The 22987-nt window shown below is 40.6% G+C and overlaps 3 protein-coding genes across 4 annotated transcripts; all 3 read left to right on the top strand.

Moving 5' to 3' along the window:
• The first annotated feature begins 942 nt into the window (after window positions 1–942).
• Window positions 943–7376, top strand: klb (klotho beta). Its single transcript, XM_031319308.2, has 6 exons — window positions 943–2291; window positions 3393–3906; window positions 4034–4302; window positions 4412–4668; window positions 4909–5831; window positions 6311–7376. The coding sequence occupies exons 1-6, from the start codon at window positions 1533–1535 to the stop codon at window positions 6724–6726; spliced, it is 3138 nt and encodes a 1045-aa protein (XP_031175168.1). The 5' UTR covers window positions 943–1532; the 3' UTR covers window positions 6727–7376.
• An 804-nt stretch (window positions 7377–8180) lies between these two features.
• ube2ka (ubiquitin-conjugating enzyme E2Ka (UBC1 homolog, yeast)) lies at window positions 8181–15253 on the top strand. Of its 2 annotated transcripts, XM_031319324.2 has the most exons (7): window positions 8181–8539; window positions 9166–9259; window positions 9497–9555; window positions 9676–9758; window positions 10928–11027; window positions 13625–13753; window positions 13864–15253. In XM_031319324.2, the coding sequence occupies exons 1-7, from the start codon at window positions 8477–8479 to the stop codon at window positions 13936–13938; spliced, it is 603 nt and encodes a 200-aa protein (XP_031175184.1). In that variant the 5' UTR covers window positions 8181–8476; the 3' UTR covers window positions 13939–15253. The 2 variants fall into 2 exon arrangements, with proteins under 2 accessions (XP_031175184.1, XP_031175185.1); XM_031319325.2 differs by lacking the exon at window positions 9166–9259 and having other exon boundaries at window positions 8182–8539.
• A 2029-nt stretch (window positions 15254–17282) lies between these two features.
• LOC116064255 (neuronal acetylcholine receptor subunit alpha-9-II) lies at window positions 17283–22454 on the top strand. The gene is made up of 6 exons (XM_031319322.2): window positions 17283–17680; window positions 18335–18480; window positions 19520–19674; window positions 20467–20647; window positions 20969–21320; window positions 21530–22454. The coding sequence occupies exons 1-6, from the start codon at window positions 17632–17634 to the stop codon at window positions 22291–22293; spliced, it is 1647 nt and encodes a 548-aa protein (XP_031175182.1). The 5' UTR covers window positions 17283–17631; the 3' UTR covers window positions 22294–22454.
• Window positions 22455–22987: the final 533 nt, after the last annotated feature.

Here is a 22987-nt window from a genome sequence, read left to right as displayed (position 1 = left end):
CACTTCCCTTTTATTTACTGTAAAGAGCTTTTTACTGAAGAAAACCACTGTATTTATAGTGCTTTATGATGAGATATTATGTCAATATAGGGAGAGCGGAAGTATTTAAGTCTACTCAGTTATTCTGATTTAGATTTGAATAACGTGTTCTCTTTGTGCTCTTATGTGTTTAAAAGATGTCTTTCCTCTGTTCAACATCGTATCGGTATGATTAATTTACCAAAAACCAAGGGCTCTGTCACAAATATACCATCCTATAAACTATTAGCAATAAAGTGTATGTCTGTAAGTCCTACTGTGTAAGGGTGTTGCATAAATGGCACATTTGAAATGCGTTTTTTCTTTAGTATCATAGCGACCACACTGAGGTCAGTCAGGCTGGTAGATGACCATTTCAATCTTATCCCACTAATGCCTTGAAGCAAAGTGTATGCTGGGCAACTACACTGTTGACTTTAGGCACCTGTCAACACTGCCTTTTAATGAAGAATGATGAGGAAGTGGCTTTTTAATGGGCTTTATTAATGAAGGGTGTAAGGGCAGATGGACAATCACACATCCGCACACTCCCAACAATGTTTTTAGTCAAGCAACACTGCTGTTTCCTTAGGTCAGTGACTGTTACTCATACAGCAAGTGGAGCTAAATTTAATAAGGTCATATGAGCTGGTGTCACTGTGCTCAACTGGCATGGTTTGATCAAATCTTAGAAGATCACTGCTGATGTGCTTAGCAGCTTCTGGCCAAAAGACAACAGAGAACAGCCTGTTGTCGTTCAGTTTCAGGTTGCCCTACAGTACATTGAGTCATCCGTCCTTGTTTTTCGATAAATATCCTCAATATGTGTTGAACCTGTGAATTCATTTTGGAAAAATGAAATCCATTAACTCAAATGTGACACATTATATTTCAGCACTGAAAAACTTAATTTAAGAGGGCAAAACACCTGTATGTGTTTGTTGTAAACAGAGACTGCAATGTGAACTACTTCTTAGTTATGGAGCTAAGATCAGAGTACAAGCTAATTATTGACACAAGAACATTTTTACAGCAATCAACAGGATGTTTAGAGCTGTGTGTGTTTGTCCTCAGGAATAGCTCGGTAGTATTATCTTGTTGGTCCTCTCTTTTAAAAGGTCTTGTTTTTTGATTTGGTGGTATAGTTGTTTTTGGATCTACAGGTGAAAATAATTTACCAGAAAACCTCTCAAAAGTGTGGTAAAAACAAGTGTGTGTGTGGATATGAGTCAACCTTTGTATGTGTGGACATTATGTGGTAGGGAGGGGCTGAGTGGGAGCACAAGTACACTGAGGGAGAGATAGGGAAGTCTGACCAGGCAGGTTGTCAGATGGATAACGCAGCACCTCGAAGCTTCAGATGTTACTCTCTCCTGGCTGTGATCATCCTCTTCCCTCCTCCACGATAATGGGTCTCTTGTCTTTTTTAAGAGGATTTATGTTATTGAACAGCTCTGACTGACACCAGCTACTTCCTTCAAGTAGATTTCTGAAACAAGGTAGACTCCTCAAGTATGCTGAACCATCCTTCTTCTCCGACACAGTTTTTACTCTCCCTCCTGTTGCTGGTGTGTGGTTGGAACACGGCCGCCTGTTCTCTTGGGGAGGGCAGGAAGATTTGGCAGCAGCCCAAGCCGGACCCCATCATCGAAGGCCAATCTTTCCTCCAGGACACCTTCCCTTCAGGATTCCTTTGGGGTTCGGGGACGTCTGCCTTCCAGACAGAAGGAGCCTGGGATCAGGAGGGGAAAGGCCCATCCATCTGGGACCATTTCACCAACTCCACTGTCAGTGGTAATTTGGTAAAAGAGACTGCCAATGTGGCTAGCGACAGCTACACTCGCTGGGAAGAAGATGTGGAGGCACTGGAGTATCTAGGTGCCAGATCATACTCTTTCTCTCTCTCCTGGCCCAGACTCTTTCCTGATGGGAATGCCAGAGGTCAGCCCAATACAGCTGCTGTGCAACATTACAGCCGACTCATAGAGAGGCTTCTAGAAAAGGAAATTGAGCCCATCGTCACCCTCCATCACTGGGACCTGCCACAAGTCCTGCAGGAGCGCTATGGAGGCTGGAAAAATGACACACTGGTGGGACTGTTTGAGGAGTACGCTGCCTTTTGTTTCCACACATTTGGGAGCCGTGTTAGGTATTGGCTCACAATGAATAATCCATACCTGGTGGCTGTGCAGGGGTATGGGACAGGTGTGCACGCTCCTGGAGAAACAGGGGGTCCTGTCGGCTCTCTCATTGTGGCCCACAACCTGATCAGGGTAAGTTAGATGGGGTGAATTGATTAATGTGAGTCTGTAGATGAATATAGTCTGAACATATGTTGTGCTTTATATGCCTGGGCTGTTGACGATAGCACATGAAGAATTCCTCTGATGATATTGACTGTCTGTAGACTTTGAACCACAGCTGCTATATCAGTTTATGATGGGCAATGAATGTTTGCATCCTCAAGACAGTGACGCAAGCACAGACCGCACCAGTGCTTTGATATTTTGTTACAATCAAATTAACTCAATTAAGTTGTAATAAAGTTTGGTTTGTTGCATTGTAACATATCAGTGGTGCAGCGAAGTGCAAAGCCCTAATGCTCACTTTTTATTTTATCTCCTCGATGACCAGTTGATCATATATTATTTTGACAGGTTTGTGATCAGTAAACAGGACACTTAAAAAGACATTGAGGTCAAAGTCCACCACATCAGCACTTCTGTGCTGGAGTGAAAGCCGTGTGTGACAGGAAGTCATGGAGATATGCCTCATTAATAATCACTCATGTTTATGCAGCCTTGCACACAAAGTATGTGGACAGCTAACATCACGCAGATAGCATGAGCACATGTGCCTAAAAGATTGTTTTCATGATTACTCTATTACTTCCCCAAAGGAAGTTATCTCTTTGGTTTCATGTTTTTGTTACTCATTTATTTGTTAGTTAACACGATATGTCAAGAAACTATATATAACCTTTAATGAAATTTTGTGGAAAATAAGCCCAAATCAAGGCAGAGTAGAAGGTGATTATTTTCTTATCTCTTGCATTTACAGTACTTATATGAACACAATGCATTACATGATTGTCTCTCACTGATTGCCATTTAATGCAGATCTGGATTAAACGTTTTTCAATCAATATCATAACAAATTCATAAGATTGTGCAGATCGTGAGTTTTGCACGATACCAGGACCCTGAAACCCTAAATGGAATACAACCATTATTCATTTTATTATTTAAACCTGTGCTTTTCCTACTGTGGCATGTCAAAATGTCTTACATGAAAAAGGCCTATTGTACTATTGTGATTGTGTAGTAGACTACAGCAGAATGCATCATAATAATGCGTCTGCTGTGATTTTTCAGGCACACGCCAAAGCATGGCACACCTACAACACCCACTACCGTGCAGCTCAGAAGGGTAAAGTATCCATTGTTTTGGGATCCCACTGGGTTGAGCCACAAAGAGGCCAAGCCACAACTGCTAATGTTGAGCTTTGCCAGCAGTCAATAGAGGCTGTCCTTGGCTGGTTTGCCAACCCCATCTTTGGGGATGGAGACTATCCAGTCTCTTTAAAAATCAAGCATGGGGGCCTATTGCCCACATTTTCCCCTGAGGAGAGGCTGTGGGTGCAGACAACAGCTGACTTTTTCGCTCTTTCCTTTGGGCCTAACAACCTCCGTATGGGCCAGGGCCTGGTCCAGTATGGGCAGACTGTGACCCCAGACCTGAGGCGCGTTCTGGGCTGGATAAAGCTGGAGTACGGGGACCCGATGGTGCTGGTGACTGAGGGAAGCTGGTTTTCTGAAGCCAGCGTGGGAAAGGAGGACACAGTGGCCATTTACCTAATGAAGAGGTTTATCAACCAGGTCCTGCAAGGTACGAGAAAAGTGGAAAGAAAACATTTAAAAATGTAAACAAAATAAAAATCTTTGTGCAAAAAAAGAGAAGATGACTTTTAATGCTGTGAGTTTTTAAAATTTTTTAAAATTTTTTATTTTTACAGCTATCAAGTTTGATGGTGTGCAGGTGTTTGGCTACTCCGCCTGGTCACTGGTGGATGGATTTGAGTGGAATTATGGTTTTACTGTTAGGCGAGGCCTTTTCTACATCGACTTCAGCAAACCAAACCGACCCAGGACCCCCAAGACCACTGCTCAGTACTACAGACGTGTAGTCACTGACAATGGTTTCCCCAGTTTTGAAACCTCAAGAGAGATCAGAGGCCGTTTCCCCTGCAAATTTCACTGGGGTATTGCTGACTCAACTTTACAGGTAAGAAGAGAGATAATCTGAGAAGGCATGATGGATTTTACAGCAAATAATGTTAAATTGATGGCTATATTTACCCTAATATTCTTTTATGTCTCTTTTGTTATTGTAGGTCCACTTCTACCCTTTCTCGCCACAGTTTACTGACCCCCATTTGTACAGCTGGAACCTGACAGGAGACGGATCATTGCGTCCAGTCCCAGGGGTAAAGATCCACACCAGACGAGCCCAGTGCACCGACTACTTGGCCATTCAAAGTCATCTTCGCCTGTTTGCGTCCACTGGGGCATCTCATTACCGCTTCGCCCTAAACTGGTCCCTAATTTTACCCCAGGGAGACCTCTCTAATGTGAACACTGAAGCTCTGAGGTAGAAATACACAAACACACCAAAAAAATGGACTGTCACTATTTCAGTCTTCCCAAATTCGACCCAGTGTAATTCATTTCAATTCAGTGCAATTCTATTCAAAACTATGACATAACCTGCTCCACACAATATTCATATACATTTAAAGATGATATCTGACTTAGTCTCTCTTTCTGTCTACAAACATTAACTCCTGATTCCATAATTCAGTTTTTTTTACATTGTTATTACATCCAAAAGGTACTACCGCTGTGTCCTGACCGAGCTCAAGAAGCTGGACCTAGAGGCCGTCGTTATTCTCTACTACCCCACACACAGAGCTTCAAATCTGGGCCTACCTGGGCAACTGCATGCCTCTGGTGGTTGGCTCAACTACAGCACAGTGGAGGCCTTTCAAGAATATGCAGCACTGTGTTACAAGCAGCTGGGGTCCTGGGTTCCATACTGGATCACCGTCAATGAGCCAAACAGGCTGGCAGATATTTATTCCAGTGGGAAAGAGAAGCATCAGGCAGCTCATAACCTTCTTCTGGCTCACGCAAAAGCCTGGAGGCTGTACGAGAGGGAACACTCTAGTCAACAGAGAGCACTGGTATCACTCGCATTACATGCCGACTGGGCCAAACCTGCAAACCCCTTCCTGGACTCACATAAGGCAGCAGCACAGAGATTCCTTTTGTTTGAACTAGGCCGCTTCTTAGACCCATTGCTTGGGACTAGATATGAGGAGAAGCATAGCAAGGGGGACTATCCACAAGAAATGAAGGCTTACCTGGAGGAGAGAGCTCGAGTAATGGGCCTCCCCGAATCCCCTCTTCCTAGCTTTACTGAGACTGAGAGGGAGGAGCTGAGAGGGACTTTGAGTTTTATCGCACTGAACCATTTTACCACTCGCTTGGTCTCTCCATATCCCTATACGCAGACCAATTTTCAGCAGACTGATCATGGCTGTCTGATCCTTTCTGATCCCACTTGGCCGTCCTCTAGTATGGGGCAGGCTGTTGTACCCTGGGGCCTGCGGAAGATACTAAACTGGGTGAGCCAGAGATATGGAGGGGCTCTGCCTATCATTGTCACAGCCAGTGGAGTTGATGACCCGGCTCCTGTGGACGACAAACTCAGGCAACACTTTCTCAGGAGTTATCTGCAGGAGGCCTTTAAAGGTGGGACATGCATTTCAGATCCTACATGTCCTTCAGTAATGTTCCTCTTCGATCCAGAATGTTTTGCGTCATCATTTTTAGTAGGAACAAAATGGCCATTTGCAGTGTTCAGGATGTTGCGACATATGCACAGATTCACAGGCAATACTGGTTTTATGACTATATTGCTTTCTGCTATAAAACCTAGATTTGTTTGAGAAAGCATGAAGATCATAAAAACAGAGAGGAGGGGAGAGAACAGTACAGCAATGGTGTTGATCAGCGTTGTGTTCATACTGTGCCCTTTATGGCCCTTAGCTCACCTGTATTTGTGTTGTTTTCATGGTTTAACCACTGGAAATATACTCATAACAGTTTTTTTTTTAAATGTAAAATACAGTATATCTGGGTTATTCATAATGCTCAAACAGGAGGAGGAATTTGAGAGTCGTTGAGTGATTTATATCTCACCTTTTTTCCTTTATTCTATTTGTTTCCAGCTCACCAATTAGATGGAGTCAACCTGCAGGGCTTCTATGTATGGAAACTGCAAGATCAACATGCTCCCCAGTTTGGCCTCTTTACCACGACCCACCACCAATCCAAAGCCAAAGCCTCCATCGCTGTCTACAAAGAAATCATCACTCATGGCGGTTTCCCTGAGGATAACACCATGCAGACCTGCAGGTTAAATGAGCTGCATGGACCTTGCTCTGTATGTGCATGGATGTTCGAGAACAAAGCGGTGTTGGTCTTCGGAGGTAGCATCCTATTAACAGGTGTTATGTTGGCAGCACTTGTCATCTTTTTCATCATCACCAAGAGAAACCAAACAAGAGGCAGAGGAAGGGGGGTGAACAGGAGGAGAAGAAGGGAAGGAGTCCCTGTATGCTTATGTCCACCTGTTAAGTGCTAACTGTAGAGACATTGACTCTGTAATGTGTAGCAGACAAACTGTGTGTGGCTCATTGACAGAGAAGAGCAATGATCTAAAATCTGGTCCAATAATGCTTGTGTCAAGAGAAAGTGTCTCTGTCCATTTTACTGTAATACTGTAATTGTTAAAGCTATTTTGTTCGTATGTTTCTACAGTTAAATGACCATGAGATCAACAGATTCACTGAGTGCCAAAACGTCTGGCTGGCTCACATGTTCTTTTACATAAGTGGATAATTGATTGTGTGAGCTCTATAAAGGACAAGAAATGCTTTACCTTATTGCTGACCTATGACCTCCATTATGGATACATTTAGTCAATGCCATGATTATAGTAATGTAATGAAGTCAGAAAAGTCAGTGATGATTATATTATGTAGATCAGACTAAAATTCAACTTTCATATATTTTACAGATGTACAATACGTTCATTTCAGATTTTATTGTCCAATGTACAAAGTTTAAAAAAATAAGTATTTTCAAGTGGTATATCCAATTTAATCAAATACCTGAAATGATGTTTACGGTTTGACACAGACTGTGTGAATCTCCACGGGACAATGACGCCCCCTAGTGTCACAGACCGCAGCTCTGATGAAACAATGTGAAGCACAGATCTGTCTTTTGTTTTAAAAAAAATAGGGAAAATACCAAAAAGTATCTTTAATTGTTCTTCTCAAGTGCTTCTCTGACGATTTTCTGGTAACTTAAGAGGAAAGGATTTCATTTTAACTTAAGGTATATTTGTCCTTATCTGCCTTCAAAAGCATATACCTTTGATTTGTATAAAGTGTACTGTATATGTGGGACAGGCACACAGGTTTGACTGGGATCATCAGATGAAAAAAGAGGGGCTTGTTGCAGTAATGGAAAACAACGGCCTCTTCATGTTCACTTCATGTGATACGTACTGTACTTTAGACTTGAAAACTGCTTATCGGAACAGTGTTGCCTAACTTAAAGGGGAACTATGCCTGTTTTCAAAATCCATATATATATATATATATATATATATATATATATATATATATATATATATATATATATAATTATAATTATTTTTTTTTTTTACTTACTTCTCTGGTTTATGGTTTTGAGAGCGAGTACCTCATGCTCACAAATATTGAGTGAACTTTCCTAGGGCATGGACATATACATATTAGAAGGCATATGTAGTCTGCTAGCCGCTTTCCGATGTGAAACCCTGTTTAGGTTTGTTCTGAGATCACTTTTATTTTGCATTAAAAAGTAATCTAAAATGGCCCACTGACCTTGTCTTTCCAATCATGTCTTTTCCATCATATACTTTAATATATATATATATATAATTTAAAATATCTAAATAACAAAAACAACAACAATAATAGCAATGGTAAATTATTCATCATTCACAGATCAACCAATGGGAGAATGCGTACAGGATGGCAATACAGATCACGTGATGCCCTCTCCTCCAGACTGCATGCAGTTTGGTATTAAAATGTTTTCAGTACAATCAACCATTGAGTTGTTACACATTTGATTTGATAGATACACGTTGATCATTTTTAACGAATTACAACATCACATTGATAACCGGGACTGACGGCGCCTTCGGCGAACAACGTTGCAGCTGTTTGTTTGAGGTTGTATCCATAAAGTGCAGAGCTACTGAAGGCAGAACAAGCTAGCTAACGTTAGTCAGGTCGGACGGCGACGAGGCCCCAACCGGACGGGAACACGGGGGAACCATGGCCAACATCGCAGTTCAGAGGATAAAACGGGAATTCAAGGAGGTGCTCAAAAGTGAAGAGGTTGGTTGTCAAGTTTGCCAGTTAATGCTACTGCTTTCCTTGTTTATTTCTTTGACTACGAGGCTGAATGTGAGTGACGCGTCGCTGGCTGTCAGCTGCTAGCTTTAGCTAACGTTACCTGTATCAGACACGGCAGTGCATCCGGCTTTACTAATAGCTAACGTTACTAGCGCTAGCTGTTAGTATGCCACTGTGTTGAAGTTAAAGCGAAGGACGTTACTGTTGTTAGCAAGCGGTTTATCATGTTATAGAAGCATTACCGGAAATAATTGAGTGTCGAGGTTATGTTGCTAACGTATCTGGCTAGCTTACCATGCCTTCTATGGGGACCAAGCTAGTTGTGTTAGAAAAGATAGAATGGTGTGATGATCCGCGTGTAAAGGTTTCCTCTCACATTTGTCCTCCTGGATCTGCATATATTCGTCTCAACTTACGTTAGAGGGCGTATTATATGTAGATCCGTAAGATGTGTGCAACAAGTTGAGGTCAACTTTGGCTAATGCTGCGGGGGGGTGTCAACTTCTGCTGCATCGGCAAGTTTGAATTTGACAGCAAGTTATCTTAACGCTTTGCAGTCTGCCTGTCTGCTGAAGTTATAATGCTTCTTTAACTTTTCACTCTTTCAGACGAGCAAAAACCAGATAAAGGTGGATCTGGTGGATGAGAACTTCACAGAACTTAAAGGGGAGATAGCAGGGCCACCTGACACACCATATGAAGGTGGGCTCATTTAGATACACAGCTAACCTGTATGCATGGTTGGACAAATTCGTTGTGATATTGGGCGTCACTGACAACGATTTTATTTTTGAGAAGGCCTCACCAACTAACTATTGCAAGAGGCTTTTAATCCCTAATCATGTAAACCAAAGCTATATGCATCTTAACGGTTACCATTTTATTGCATTCTTGAACAGTGATTGTTGAATAATTGGGATACCTCTCATTTTATTACAGGGGGTAGATATCAACTAGAAATTAAAATTCCAGAGACGTATCCATTCAATCCACCCAAGGTAGGGATTCATTATTACTGTTATTGTTACTGATAAACATGCATGGCTTCAGCAATTTTCCATTAAGTGTGCTAATCTGCAAATGATTTTCTTTGCCCACATTTTTATTTAATCTCTCAGGTGCGGTTTATCACGAAGATCTGGCATCCCAACATCAGCTCAGTCACAGGTGCAATATGTCTGGACATTCTCAAAGACCAGTGGTAAGTGAATGTGCGCCAGCATTCCTTACATTCTTAATCCATTACACCTCCATCATGAAATACTTTTCTAGTCATGTAAGACAGGGTTTACCATACTAGGTTGTGTTCTAATGCCCAACCCCTGTCAACAGTTAAATAATAACACAATCTTGTTGTCAATAATGTCAACTTTAAAACTATACAAATAGCCCCAATATGAACTGATCCAATCTCTTACATATTATAATACATTGATTAGGGGTGCATGATATATCGACTCAATATCGTTATTGCAATATCACGTTGCGCAATATTATATCGAAAGTGTCGCAATATGTATCCAATATTTTGTTTATTTTGTGGAGCGCTGTGTCCCGTCCATTGGCTGTGTGGCTTAGTTGTGTTCGATTTAGAGCCCGCTTGAAACGCTATAATGACCATGTTTCATTGGCCAGTTACCACGTTAGTGCACGTCAGCGCACGGGTCCACTACGTGACAAACCCGATGGAGTGTACCACGTGTGTGCATATTTCGACAGTCAGTGTAAGTGAAGAAATAGATAGAGATAACAAAACGGAACGAATCAGAGAAGCGAAAGACAAGTTTTGTCCTGTTCTCTTTATTTATATATTTTATACTGTACAACCAGTAAAACATGTCCTGTTCTGTAGACATGGTCCTTATTTATTTATTTATTTATTTATTTATTCATGTTGTACCTATCCAATATGACCGTCAGTTGAAATAAACCTTGTGTTATAAGAACTTGTTTAATTTGTTATGAATCTATTTTGATGCGTTTTCCCGTAACTTTTGTAAATTTACATGTTGAAAATATTGAAATAATATCGATATCGCAATATTCATAATCGATATTGCAATATCAAATGTTGTCAATATCGTTCAACCCTAACATTGATACAATATAAAACATAGGTGCAACAAAGCCAAATAGATAAGATGTGGAAAGCATTAGTGTTTGTTTTTTTTAAACCCAATAAGTGTTCAGGCACACTGAGATCAAAGGTATTTACCAGCTGGTCCACGATCATGTCAAGTATTGAAAATATTCCTCCACCACTCCCATGCAGTTATACAAACTTTTGGGAAAACACATCTGTTGAAGTCCATGAGGAAAGTTGACCTTATTTTGGTGTTGCACTAAACATTCTCGTCTATGTTCTTTCAGGGCAGCAGCTATGACACTGAGGACAGTCCTCCTGTCACTACAAGCCTTATTGGCAGCCGCAGAACCAGATGATCCACAGGATGCCGTGGTAGCCAATCAGGTGGGTGTGCATGTGTATTTATGCTTTCACTTTTGTTTAACAAATTTACTGTGGATATGTATTTCTAACTTTTCAAGCAGAGCAACATATCCCTATAGTATTGTACTCACTTCCATCTGACACTAGATATCTTCTAGGAATTTGGTTATTGTGAAATGGCTCAAATGTTCTTTGCTTGTCAAAGGCTTCAGTTACAGTTAGCTGATACAGCTTTCTGACCTAATTACACCAGGAGTTCTCAACTTATTTTGATAGTGTGTAAGATACATTTTTGCCTTAACCCTTTGAATTTTTTCCAATATAATTGGTTCACCAGTGCCTACATTGGTATGTTTCCTTATTGTGATGTCATATCTTGGAATATCTTCAAATGCTTCATATCCCTAACATCAGCTAAAAGGTCATGTAAGTCAATAGACAATAATTGTAATTACACTGGTCCAATTAAATAAGGCCACACATTATACAGATGTCCTTTGATAATTTATTTCCACATTTTCGTTGTAAGACAGTGAAAAAGAAAAAAAAAAAATAAACACATAAAATACAATGAGTCAAATATACTTCTTTCAGCCGTCTCTTAAGCACGTTTCCTTAACTAGTCGGGCCCCACAATGTTAGCGTCACAACAGTACAGAAAGTGCGTTGAATGCAAAGAAATTACAATAAGTATTAAACACAAATATGACAGGGCTGAAATACAAAAGCACAATTGCCGCGTGCGCCTCTTGGACCGTGCAAAATCTTTGTTTGAGGCCGTACATTTTTCCTCTGCAGCCACGTTGGCTCTGTGTATTCCTTTCACCCACAATGCAACAGGTGTGGCCTTCGCTAAACTCTGGTCATTTGACCTTTTGACCTCAACATCAAAAATGGCATTTGTATTAAAGAACAACAACATTTAAACAAAAACATTTTTAAGGTAAAATATTTAGTACAATTTTAGATTAAACATCCACATACTGTATGAATTCAAACACTAATGAAATTATCAAAAATATAGACTAAACATGAAATCTCAGCAACACTGTCCCTCAGACAGTTACAATAATAATGAATCCAAAGTATTTAAATTGTGTCATAAATAAAATAAAAAATTGGACGTGTTTTCATCAATTCTTATTAAATAAAAGCACAAACATATTGATCCAGAAGATTTCTAAATGTAGAAACATGAACAAAATATTCCTTAATACTCCATAAGTTATTTGAGCTATGTACATTTATTTTCTTATTGAGATATGCTCATTTTTATGAGTAGTGTGTAAAGGCATTTTGGTAGTTTCATCTGCAATAGAAATGGTCCGCCAGCTGTTTTACACTGGACGTAATGTCTAGTTGTCACATTGATCATGATATGCACCTCACACATCTGGATATATCAAACTCTTATGGACAGGTTTCCATGAAAAATAGGTGTACATGAATTCCTCTCCCAAGGAACAATTGCTTATTTTTCATGGTGTTGTGTGTTTTGAATTTCGTAGATTAGGGTGACAATTGTATTTTTTTGCTAAATGACTGTTGAACAGATCCCATCATCTACTTGGCACACCCTTGTGTACATGTACTAAGTGTTATACATTTCAAATGCTTAACTATGAATACAAATATGATTTCTTTGGGACACTCCGTAGCTCTGGAAAATATGGAAGTGCCCTTGAATCTATTGTGTTTTGCTACGTTGTTTGTTCAGATATGTCAGATTCATCTGTGTATGACCCTGGATTGTTACCTTAAATTACCTTATATATGGGTGGATGCATTATGCTTCTTTCTGTGCTGTTGTTAAATTGTTACAACGTTAAGTTATATTCAGTGCAGTGCTAGTAAAGTAAACTGTTGTGAAATATCATGTGTAGGCAGTGAGCTGTTTACCCTTCGCCTGCTTTTCTTATTGAAAAGATTATGCTACTCTATTAAACACATTTTAACACCTACATACTATCACTAATCCTTGTGTCATGTTGTAACATCATCTATGTATCGCTTAGAAACCCACATTCCAATGAAACTCGCATGAAGGAGTGAAATGAAGTTAGAAAATATTTAGTTTAGTATGAGTTGTGTTGGTGGTTCGGAAGGTGTTGCACCTAAGATTGTGTTATAGCTGCACTGAAAACACAGCATGAATATTTGACAGTAACAATTTTCCAACTGTTGTGCATAATGACCCTTTCAGGTCCAAAACTTTTATCTAACACTGTTTTTGTTTATTAACAGTTTAAATGCTAATAGTGTATGATGATGGAAAATCTACACCTGCATTACATTTGACAAAATGCAACACAGCAAGGAAACAGGCTGCTGGGCAGCACTGGGCAGAAATGACTGTCTGGCAGACTGCAGCTCTGCTAGTTCTTCTGGCTCTGAATGTCTCAGCAGCCTCAAACTCTTGCAGATACATTGTATTATTGGCAATCTGTTGTGAAGCCACACATACAAAATGGTATAGATGGATCAGAAGTGCACTACTCTTCTGCTCGCATATGTGCTGGGGATCTAAACTAAGTAGAAAAGCACAAAGTTTCAGTTGAAGGTGGTGTGCTGATCCCCTTTTACACAAGCTTACTGTTTTTCATTTGTTCATCGCACAGTACAAGCAGAACCCAGAGATGTTTAAACAGACAGCGAGGCTCTGGTCTCATGTCTATGCAGGCGCTCCCGTCTCCAGTCCGGAGTACACACGCAAAATAGACAAACTCTGTGCCATGGGCTTTGAAAAAGTAAGTATCGCTCTACTTTTTTCCCACCCCTACTGTGCATTGCACTGCTGAATTCTGCCGCAGAATAAAACCCTAAATGTTCGAAATGTTTTTTTGTTTTTCTTCCCTAGAATGCAGTAATAGTGGCGTTGTCGTCGAAATCCTGGGACGTGGAGACAGCGACAGAGCTACTGCTCAGTAACTGAATCTTGACACCCTCTCCATCTTCCTCTTGATCTTTATCCCCGTCTCCCTCTCTTCCTCACACACAAACACCCTCTCTCCTCCAAATTCCTGCTGTCTCAAGGCGTCTTTGCCCCCATTGCATCCTCTGTTTCACAGTGGATTCCTCACCTCCACTCTTCCCCTCTTCTCCATCCATCCCTTTATCCCCTCTGTGTGGCATCTCTCCTTCCGGCTCATCACCTCTGCTGTACCACACTTCAATCAGTCGCTCTGTGAGCTCTTATCTCTGGTTTCTTTAAGTTCATTCAACATTCCACTCAGTGCTACAATCAGAAGTTCAACCACGTCTTCACCCACTTTAAAGCAAATGCTAAGACTTAAGACCCCGCCCACGCCTGCCACTCTCCCAGCTTTTTCTGGCTGTATCCTAGAGGCGGCTGGCAGCGGCTTATCCTTGCCTATGCAGTGCATTTACTTTCATCTGTGAAAACCATTTTGTAGGAGCAGGTCAAGCCATTCAACTAGACTCTTTTGGTCCTGGTCATGATTTTTATACACTTATGGGCCGGTTTTCTCAACAGGGATCGAGTCCGAGACTAACTAATTTTAATCGATATCTATTTTGTAATATCTTTGCACCGTGTCCAACATCACTTCCTTTACTCATCTCACTCCTACACAATGAACAGTTTGGGCGTACTCTATAATGGGATCAGGTACTCTATATTTAGTAGTATACTAAAATGTTGGGACCCTTCTGAATCATTATCTTGTGCCATCAGTGGAAGGTTTTGAGGGCACTACAACATTTTCACTTAAAATATGGACCATTGAATAAAATTGTGGTAAAGTGAATATAGTGCACCGGGTATCAAACATGGAGTTATACAGACATCGTATCGAACGAGGCTTATTCCCTGTTCTGGAAACCAGCTCATAAAGTGTCACCGAGGTGTTCACACAGTAGCCATACTCATTTTTCATGCCACGTCCCCTCCCCCCGCCCCCACACACTTCAACTGTCTGAATCCAAACCTCCTGCAGCAGACCCCAGCTCGTATCCCCACACCTGTTCTTGACATTGCTTACGTCACCTGTCCCTTTCCTCACATTTTTTAAAAGTTTTATTTGATTTTGGCGTCCTGCAGGAATACATTTGGATTCTTGTTTTTAAACTGAAAGAAAACAAAACGAACAAGAAAGGCATGTTGAGCAGTAACACAACCTGTCACAAATGAGTTTGAAAAATATTGCATCATCTTAACTACGCCAACAGATAAAAAATGTCAAAATGATTCATCTGTAAATAAAGATATTAAAGTCTGTGTAAATTAATCCACAATGTGTCCTTTCTGTGACATGTCTTTGCTGAGCTATGTGACTTTTCTTAACTGGAATAATTGTCCACCTAGAAAACAAGAAACTACCTGGCAACAATGTTCAATCAGTACATCACAGTCAGTTTATTAAACATTTAAACTCAGTCACAATATTGATAAATAGAATAAAACTGTTTACTGTATGTTCATTTGTGTTTAGGATCCAACATGTTAATAAAATTGTTTGGCTGTGCATACATTTGAATAAAAACTAGGGTGAGGCACTAAATTTACAAGACCAACAGAAATTGAACCTACAGGGAATTACATTGCCAGTGAAAATGGAGCAAGCAAGCCAATTTAGATGAAGAATGTGCATGCAGAAGAACTGGCAAATGGATTATGTATAATTGCCTTTTCTGTACAGTACTACTTTGGACTTGTACAGTGCACTGCTGTGGCTTAAAGTTCCTGCTTGAGGAAGCTCATTTGTTAGTGCATTTGGAGCGTCAACAAGGAAGTGATACAGGCACTTATCATAATGTTCAGATCACCTTGCTTGTAGTGAGGCATGCTGAGCACAATAACAGATGGCCTGCCTGGTGGCATGTTGTGCCATGCTATATCTCTCCCAAGAATCCCTGGCAATAATCGGAACGCTGCATTTTAGTCTGCATACTCGCACCGAACAGTAGAAAAGCTGCCATTGATGTGTTTATGTCTGCTAATCAACAGCAGTATGTTGTGGTCCTTCGAAGGACCTCCAGTGACAATATTAAAGTGGATTCAACTGTACGTACTGCACCTGCTGCACAGTAAACCAGCCTCGGGTTTCCCAGGCATCCCTTGTGACAAAAGCTCATTTTGTATCCTTCCACTGGATGCTGGCATATCTCTCCTACTATCTGGAACTCCTACAAGCATCCCAGAGCAGAGAGGACTGTACAGCATAGGGCTGAAAAAAGAGCATGCTTCCTGGCTCTAATGGCACTCAAAAACACTCTCTGTACTATTAAAATGCACACCAAATAAATTGACTTGTTGCATTATTAAAGTGTTAAAGGTTCCTGACTTCACCACAGCATACCTCCCTGGATAAACCTTGTTCCAGACATGCTATTCATTTTTATGTTTAGACACATTGGAAAATAAAACTCCCACAGTATTGCTGTTGGGAAATAAAGTGTCTGTGATGTAACAGTGAGGTTATAGTTGCCTTTTTTTTTTAATAGTTTATAATGGCACAACTGTAAGATACGGAGGAGGATTAGGGCACAGGATTAGGGTGACGATTGTGAAAAATGTATTTGAGTTCTGAGTTTAAAGTGAGTATTCTGAGAAAAAAAAGTCAGAATTCTGACTTTAAACTCAGAATTAGATTAATATTTTGTATAGCTTTGCTGTAGGGCAGTATGTCCAGTGTAAACTAATAATTTTAGGATAGCTTCCTTGGCACTCCTCTTCACTAGAGAATCTATAAATACTCGCAGAGCAATGAAATATAGCGTTTCTATTAGCGTTTTATGTAACCAAGGTCCCAATTATTATTCCAACCTGTCGTAAAAATATCAATTATCTTCTGATAATGTTTTGCTTGTAATCAGTATAGTCGTCTTCAGTCTGTAAAATGTGAAAAATAATGTGGCCATCACAAGTTACCAGATCTAAAATGTTTACAATTGCTGATTTTCTCTGATTAATTAATACATATTTACATGATAGTTTTTTTCAGACTGGTTCTAATTGACCTTGCTGTGGTGCGTCTTCAACAAAAACGATAACACATTCAGATTAGTTTAACTTTAAATAAAAAATATTATTTGCATTTTAATGTAGAAAAGAGAACTTGCAGAAAGTAAACCAAGTTGGCTAGAGATGAAAATCTGTCCCATCATTTTATGTGTTACTTTACAACTAACAATCATGACATTGTGTTGTCCACATCCAAAGAACTAGCCATAATATTAATTATACACCACTTGATTGTTTGTATTGAGTGATTGGTTTTCCCGTCTTTTCTCCTCCATACCTCCATGCTGGTGTTGGCAGTATGTTGTAGGAGCAGGCCAGCAGCTCACCTGGCTGCAGGCGTTTGATTGACAGCTGAATAGCCCAGTGTGTGGTGAGGCGATGATTCGTGGGCATCCTGTTTCTGCTGCTATGTGATAGCCGGAGTTTTATTCCGTGTCTCAGTCAGTAGACATGCTGCCTCCCCTGCCAAGCAGGAACCTATCTGACCGCGAGGACGACCAGATGAAACGGTGCCCTGCTATCTGCAAATGAGTTCAACTGGGGTTGAACGGGCACCATGTAGGCCTGTTAGGGGATGACACCAAAGGGCCGTTAGATCGCTAGTCGCAGTTACCTTTTATTTCTTCTTGGAGGTGTTAATAAATGCCCACGATGATTCCAATAATCTGTCTGGCGATTCTGCTTCCTGAAGGTGAGTCAGACGCTCATGCTTGCAGAGAAATGATCTATGTGCCTTTGTTAATTAAAGAGAGTGTGCTGTCTTTAACTTGTTAAGAAAGGAACGCATGAGGTTTAACAGTTGTAAATGATTCCCCTGCTGTGTGCGTAATTACGCACAAACCGTTGTGCCTTACAAATTGATAGCAGTTGACGTCGACATTTATTTTTTTTATGTGGGTTTCGAAACCATTTTACCAAACAATCTAAGAAACCTTATGTAAAGTGTATACGTTTGTTTTTTGCTAATGTACCAATATTTTGATTATACTGTAAAGGCCTAAACCCCATTTAAAACAAGTTTCAAAACCATTTGTTGGGCTTTCTCCTTACGATTCACTAAGAGGGACTGAAATTGCCCAAGATAAACGAAGTAATGATTCATACAATAGTCTTACATAATAAAAAAATATTTAGTCATCATAAATGTATGGCCTAAACATGGACGGTTTAATGAATAATGTGAAGGAAAATACTGTTTAAGTGTTTCATGGTCTTCATAGTGGTGCCAGTACCGACAACAGAATCATTTCTATCTCAGTATTGGTACAAAAAAACTACATTAAAAAGCACTGTTTTTTTGTCAATAACTTGAGAATGACTGATGACCCCATCTTTCCCCCTACAGTGGCTCACTCGGCTCAGGGTCACTATGCCCACAAGCTTCTGAATGATTTGATGGAGAATTATTCCAGCGCTCTGCGGCCTGTCGAGGACACAGACAGAGCCCTCAATGTCACCTTACAGATCACCCTCTCTCAGATCAAAGACATGGTGGGTACTAGCTTATCGGCAAGATCCTCAAATCTAAATTCTTAAGTTCTAATTATATGTACTGAATATTATGGTAAGATATCAATTATCAAAAAAAAAATTTTTTTTAACTTGATTTTCTGACTTTTGAATATTATTTTGATGGCTAACGTGTGACTATTTCAGCCATTACTAAGAGCTCATTCCTCATTACAACATCATAACAAATCAATAAATAATCAATGTATTAATCAATAAAGTCAACATAACATTTCTTGGACAATCAATTAGTCACACTGCACCCCTGCTTACAATAAAACTACCTACAGTAGTAGCCCTGATGATTACACCATAGCTACACTCAACCTAGAGCCAAAACATGAATATGTTGAATTTGGATTACATTTTTACAATTTTTATCATTACTAGGACGATGGTCACCGAAGGATGAGTTTGGAGACGCGGATGTTTATGAATGACCTCCTACTGTACAGGCCAGGCTCACTGTTACTCAGCTGGCTCAGGTTCCTGTTCAGGTTCATTGCTGTGTCAGCCCACAGTGAATTAGCACTTGTGTTGTGCACATGTGTTTGGGTGTGTGTGCTTGAAAAGAGAGAGAACACAGCTCTCCTACTTAATGTAGGCCTGATAGTTTTACTAATGTTTGGGAAGCGAGGAGTGAATGGCCAGAGAACGAATAAGTGTTTGTGTTGGAGTGTCCTATTACCCAAAGCGTTTATGTTTTCATTGGATCGCTTCAGTAAGGCTCTGGCAGTGATACCAAGACCACCCCCACCCACCCCCGTCATCAAGCACCTCTGCTCATCCACCTGATATTGACAGACAGGTCTGGATTTCAGCTGTAGCGATAATCTGAACCCCTCGTAATGCTCATAGAGAGTTAGTGAGCAACAGAGAAATGAAATGGAGACCAAGAGGATCCCTCTTTTAGCTGCTGTTAGTATCGATCCATTGTTTGTATGTAGGTATGTGGGTGTCCTCATTTGTGTGATTGTGTGTTTGCGTGTGTGTGTGTGTGTGTGTGTGTGTATGTGAGAAGGATGAGAGGAACCAGGTGCTGATTGCTTACCTGTGGATCAGGCAGACGTGGCATGATGCCTACCTGAAGTGGGATAAAGAGGACTATGACGGGCTGGAGGTGATCCACATCCCCAGCAGCCTTGTGTGGAGGCCAGACCTCGTTCTCTATAACAAGTACGCCCGTACGTCACACACACACACACACACACACACGCACACGCACACACACACACACACACACACACACACACACACACACACACACACACACACACACACACACACACACAGGTGCAGTTTTCATCAAACCCTCATTGTAATAGGGCGTCACTAATAATCTCAATAATTGTAAGGTTATCATTATACTTTTATTGTAATTATCTTAAATGATATGACTGCAGAGTAAGTGCAGTAGTCAACACAAATTTAAGTAGATTAACCCAAGTAACAACAAGTAACGAGTAAAGGATTCAACTAAAATTAGGTCAGCCTAAACATTTATTAGAAATATGCAGCATATGTAGGTAAATGTTTTTTATAAGCATTTTTACATGATCACAGCCACTGTCAAACAGAAGTCATACCGTTATACATAAACTATATGTTGTGTTCAGGACACCAGTTTTGCATATTATGTCATAGAATATGTAGTAAAGTTTTGTAATTAATCTATATTTAATTATCCATAATCATATAATATATACAATGCACAAACGCTGTATGTTATGAATTATTAGTTTATTAGGGGTTAATGGAGTCCATTACAAAAACCCTGCAATAAATGGATCAGAGATCACAGTGTGTAGAATCAACTTTTTAGTGTGGGTTATATTGCAAGCCTTTTGTATTGGCTCATATTAGACTGTAAATGTGTGTTTAATACACAGGTAACTCAGTCTCAAAAGCATACAATATTCACCATTTAACCAAATAACACATTTGTGTCAAATTTTTCTCCTCCTCCAGAGCTGACGATGACTTCTCAGGGCCAATGGACACCAACGTGAGACTGCGCTACAATGGAGAGCTAACCTGGGATGCTCCTGCCATCACTAAGAGCTCCTGTGTAGTGGACGTCTCCTACTTCCCCTTTGACAGCCAGGAATGTAACCTGACTTTTGGTTCCTGGACCTACAATGGCAACCAGGTTTGTAGAAAAACCTGTACCTGCGCGACCATTCTCACTTTTTATCCTCAAGGATGATGATGATCTGTGTCATCTAAATTTATCAGGTCAGTTGACTCGGTTAAATGATACACTAGGGTAACTGAGACTGGCCAGCTTGAAAAAGAGATCAGACACACAAATATTCTTGCCTTGAGACTCATTGTTTAGAGCCATTCTTTCTGTGTTCATACATAAGTGTGTATATGCATTTGCTAAATGTATCTTTTCATGGGAAATGTCAGTGGGAGGAGCTGATTGTATGCCTCCTCAACACCAACTCATCCATTACCCTAATTCCAGGTAGACATCATTATGGGCATGGACAGTGGTGACCTGTCAGACTTTGTGGAAAATGTGGAGTGGGAGTGTCACGGGATGCCGGCCACCAAGAACGTCATCATGTACGGCTGTTGCTCTGACCCATATCCAGACATCACCTATACAGTGCTCCTGCAGCGCCGCTCCTCCTTTTACATCTTCAACCTCCTCCTCCCCTGCTTCCTCATCTCCTTCTTGGCTCCTCTGGGTTTCTACCTGCCTGCAGACTCTGGGGAGAAGGTTTCCCTCGGAGTGACCGTTCTTCTGGCTCTCACTGTGTTCCAGCTGATGGTGGCTGAGAGCATGCCTCCATCTGAGAGTGTGCCCCTTATAGGTAAGAGTGTGTTTGTTTAGGATTGTGTTAAAGCCAATATGTACAGCATCTTTAGAAGTATTATAGTGGCTTGCAATCGCGTCTGTGTAAGTACAGCCTTAACGCTGCTAGTATGGTTTTATATCTGAGTGAAATCTTTCGACAGACAACACAAGACATAAGTCAAATAAGTACCTATTTTTGTTGTTGTTTTTGTTCCTGTTACACAGGGAAGTACTATATTGCCACTATGACCATGGTCACGGCCTCCACATCTCTTACCATCTTCATCATGAACATCCACTTCTGTGGTCCAGAGGCCAAACCAGTCCCCCACTGGGCAAAAGTCCTCATCATTGACTACATGTCCAAGATTTTCTTTGTTTATGAGGTGGGTGAGAACTGTGCCTCTGCCTCCTCCTCCTCCTCTTCATCATCTTCTTACTTCTTCCAGGATGACATTTGTCACCAGCACCTCAACTCCCAGTTTCATGCGAATGGTAACCCAGGGAGCCACAGTAGCCGACAGGACTGGCACGGTCGCAAAAACCCCAGACCTCAGACCCCCAAGCCACAACACCATCCCAGAGTGAAAGCCCAGCACCACATCACCAGAGAAGAGAGGAGCCACATCTCCAGCTTTGCACATGGGAAATATGAAGGCTCTAATGGGAAAATCCCAACAGGTGACTGCTGTAAAGAAGACCAGAAGGTCCCCTGCTGCCCTGAAGACAAAAAGCCTCCACCTCAAGGCCCCTCTGTTACCTTTGGCCCCTGTGTGTTCTGCAGCCACGGCAGTGGCTTCCTTGGTGTGGACACCAAGCTGGTGCGCAATGTTGAATATATTGCCAACTGTTTCCGAGAGCAGAGGGCCACATGCGCCAAAGGGGCAGAATGGAAGAAGATCGCTAAGGTGATGGACAGATTCTTCATGTGGATCTTCTTCATCATGGTCTTCCTCATGAGCATCCTCATCATTGGCAATGCACCATGATGCTACAGATTTCTTTATATTTAACTCAATTAACTCTTTTTGCTTAAATAAAACTATTTAGGTTTTTTTATAAACATGTACATTGAAAAATATATGGACTTTGTAGCTTTTGCTTTATCATTAATAATAACAGTGTAGATTAAAGTGATTTGAAATGAAACATTTTACTTTGCTTTCACTGTTTTTTTCCATGTACATATATATATAGCACATGCACATGTTTTTGAACAGTGACAAAAAGGTAAATCCCATGATTGCTTAATTGATAATTTACTGTCCTATATCAACATTACATTCTCTGGTCATCTAAAACCAAACAAAATGGACCAGACTATGATAATATATGCAGGCAGTGCAGAGTACTTTTAATGAAAGGGACATTAGATACAACACATTTTTGTTAAATCATTGTTTTCTGCTGCCTGCCATGCGTTTTGGCTACTTTTCTTCCTATACAATCCTTACCACCTCTATTGATAGCATGTTGTAAATGTTCAGCATTTTACCATCTCCATCAATCATGGCTTTGATATGTAGGTACTATAGGTACTTTATCATCTGACCATTGAATACATGTAATCGGATCTTCTATTAAGTTAAAATATGACCAATGGAGAAACAGCACATGTGTTATTCACTACAGTGTAATTAGACGCCTGGGGCTGAGAGACCCAGCGTCAGCGCACCCTCCGGA

This window comes from Sander lucioperca, chromosome 1 (assembly GCF_008315115.2).
Source record: "Sander lucioperca isolate FBNREF2018 chromosome 1, SLUC_FBN_1.2, whole genome shotgun sequence".
NCBI lineage: Eukaryota > Metazoa > Chordata > Actinopteri > Perciformes > Percidae > Sander > Sander lucioperca.
Note: the sequence above shows the minus strand (reverse complement) of the source record. Positions and strands in the feature narration are given on the sequence as shown.